Source organism: Solanum tuberosum, unplaced genomic scaffold, assembly GCF_000226075.1.
Source record: "Solanum tuberosum cultivar DM 1-3 516 R44 unplaced genomic scaffold, SolTub_3.0 scf00901, whole genome shotgun sequence".
Classification (NCBI taxonomy): domain Eukaryota; kingdom Viridiplantae; phylum Streptophyta; class Magnoliopsida; order Solanales; family Solanaceae; genus Solanum; species Solanum tuberosum.
Genome location: NW_006239887.1, coordinates 15829 through 18407, shown reverse-complemented (window position 1 = coordinate 18407; position 2579 = coordinate 15829). Strand labels below are relative to the sequence as shown.

The 2579-nt window shown below is 36.9% G+C and overlaps 1 protein-coding gene across 1 annotated transcript; it reads left to right on the top strand.

Moving 5' to 3' along the window:
* On the top strand, positions 1-1470 carry LOC102596550 (probable LRR receptor-like serine/threonine-protein kinase At4g26540). The gene is made up of 2 exons (XM_015305712.1): positions 1-993; positions 1082-1470. Exons 1-2 carry the CDS (start codon positions 78-80, stop codon positions 1315-1317), a joined length of 1152 nt encoding a protein of 383 aa, XP_015161198.1. The 5' UTR covers positions 1-77; the 3' UTR covers positions 1318-1470.
* The last annotated feature ends 1109 nt before the right edge of the window (positions 1471-2579 follow it).

Sequence of the window (2579 nt, the reverse complement as noted above, 5' to 3'; positions counted from 1 at the left end):
GTTAATACTGATCTGTTAAAAAATAGATTCGAAAGCAAAGTCTCCTAATAGTCATACCATTTTCCTACAAATTAAATATGGAGAAGGCCTTGAGATCTTTTCTCTTAACATTACTCTTGTTGTTTCACTATGTTATGCCTACTTCAGCCATGACGCGTACCAACGTTTCTACGGATCAATTAACTCTTCTGTCTTTGAAATCTCAAATTAGTTCCGACCCTTTTCATTACTTGGATGAAAGTTGGTCTCCTGCTACTTATGTTTGTCATTGGGTAGGAGTCACTTATGACTATCGTCACCAGAGAGTGAAGTCCTTGAATCTTTCCAACATGATCCTTACAGGCACAATTCCACGTGATTTTGGAAACCTCACATTTCTTGTTTCTCTTGACTTGAGAAGGAACAAATTCCATGGAAATTTGCCTCAAGAAATGGTACACTTGCGTCAACTTAAGTTTCTTGATTTAAGTTTGAACAAATTCAGTGGGGAGGTTCCTTCTTGGTTTGGGTTTTTAGACCAACTTCAATATCTATATCTTAGGTATAACAGTTTCACTGGTTCCATTCCTCCGTCACTCTCGAATGCCTCAAGGTTGGAGACTTTAGTAATATCTGCCAATTTACTTGAAGGAAACATCCCGGAAGAGATTGGCAATCTTCACAACCTGAAATACTTGTCCATGGAAATTAATCAGCTTACGGGTTCTATACCATTCACAATTTTCAATATTTCTAGAATTGAAGTCATCGCATTTACAGATAATAGATTATCAGGAGATCTTCCCAATGGCTTATGCAATCGTCTCCCATTACTCAAAGGGCTTCATCTAACCGGAAACAAGCTTCATGGTCATATGCCTACAAGCTTGTCAAATTGTTCACAACTTCAAATATTGGATTTATCAGGCAATGAGTTTGACAGACGAATACGTACTGAAATTGGAAGATTGAGTAACTTGCAGGAATTGTATCTTGGATCTAACCATTTCACAGGTATATATGTTTTATCTTATGAATGCTAGTACTATTGTATCTAATTAATCACCTCACATCTTTTTATTACACATTAAAATAAATGCAGGGATAATTCCACAAGAAATTGGAAATCTTGTTAATTTGGTTGAGTTAGGCGTGGAGAGTAACCAGATTACCGGCTCTATCCCGATCTCCATATTTAATATCTCATCGTTGCAAATTGTTTTACTAAGGGAGAACAATCTCAAGGGATCCTTACCACGGGAGATTGGCCACTTAACCAAGATGCAATTATTATACCTAGACGAGAATAGATTTACTGGTATGTATTCAAAGTTATAGTGATCTGTATTGAGCTAGTTCTTTCTTCACGTGTTGACATGTGAAATACCCAAAGATATAAGAAATCTAGTTGAGTTGGAGGAATTTGATGTTGGGTTTAATAGTTTTAGTGGTTCACTTCCAATGGAGATCTTCAACATATCACGACTGAGAACAATTCAACTTTCAGACAACAATGTATGAGGAACTCTACCACCAAACATAGGTTCTACCTTACCCAACATTGAAGAGCTTTATATGAATGACTTAACCAACCTCATTCCATCTCCAATTGTTCCAAACTTGCTCATCTAGAGCTTTCAGGTAACAAACTCAGTGGCTTGATTCCCAATTCTCTTGGATATTTGACTCATCTACACTTCCTAAACTTGGGGGGAAATAATTTAACCAGCAGCGACTCCTCATTAAGCTTCCTCACTTCCTTAACCAATTGCAGAAGATTAACAGTTCTTTCTCTATCTTTGAACCCTCTAAATGGCATGCTTCCGGTCTCCGTACGGAACTTCTCCAAATCTCTTGTAAACTTTTATGCGGCTGCTTGCAACATTAACGGTCAGATTCCAAATGAAGTTGGAAACTTAACCAATTTAATAGACCTTGATCTTTCTAATAATAACTTGATTGGATCAATTCCTACATCAATTCACAACTTGAGAAACCTTCAGGGAATGTCATTTCCGTGCAACAAACTTACAGGATTTATTGGAGATCATATCCGTAAATTGCAGCATTTGGGTGTTATTGATTTGGATCAAAATCAACTTTCAGGATCTCTTCCTAATTGTTTAGGGAATGTTACTTCTCTTAAAAATATATATATATGGATTCCAATAAATTGAGTTCCAATATACCAACAAGCTTAGGAAATCTTAAAGATCTAATAGAGCTTGACTTATCGTCAAACAACATGGTTGGATCTTTACCTCCGGAAATTGGATATCTAAAGGCTGCAATATTTATGAATCTGTCAATGTGTAACATCCGGCAATACGAAATAATTGAAGAGGCTTAGAATTGGAAATTTTCATTTTTGGAAAGAATTTTAAAGTTTTGGAAATTTTGGCTAAGTATGGAAAATGTGAATTTTTGGCCAACTTTGAACAGCCATAAATTCTAGCTCAGGATGAGTTAGGTGGAATTCCAGTTATGGTTGCAAAGTTCGTGGAACGATCTTTCCAACGCCACTGAGTTTGCTCGATTCCGAGTTCGTATGAGTGAGATATGCCCTTTGAAAGTTGGGCAGTTGGCAGGGAATCCGTCCG

Excerpts from the sequence above, each read along its gene's own strand:
- LOC102596550 (XM_015305712.1), top strand. The coding sequence starts at position 78 with ATGGAGAAGGCCTTGAGATCTTTTCTCTTAACATTACTCTTGTTGTTT. Across the intron at positions 994-1,081 it reads TGGATCTAACCATTTCACAG|GGATAATTCCACAAGAAATT; the intron begins GTATATATGTTT and ends AAATAAATGCAG.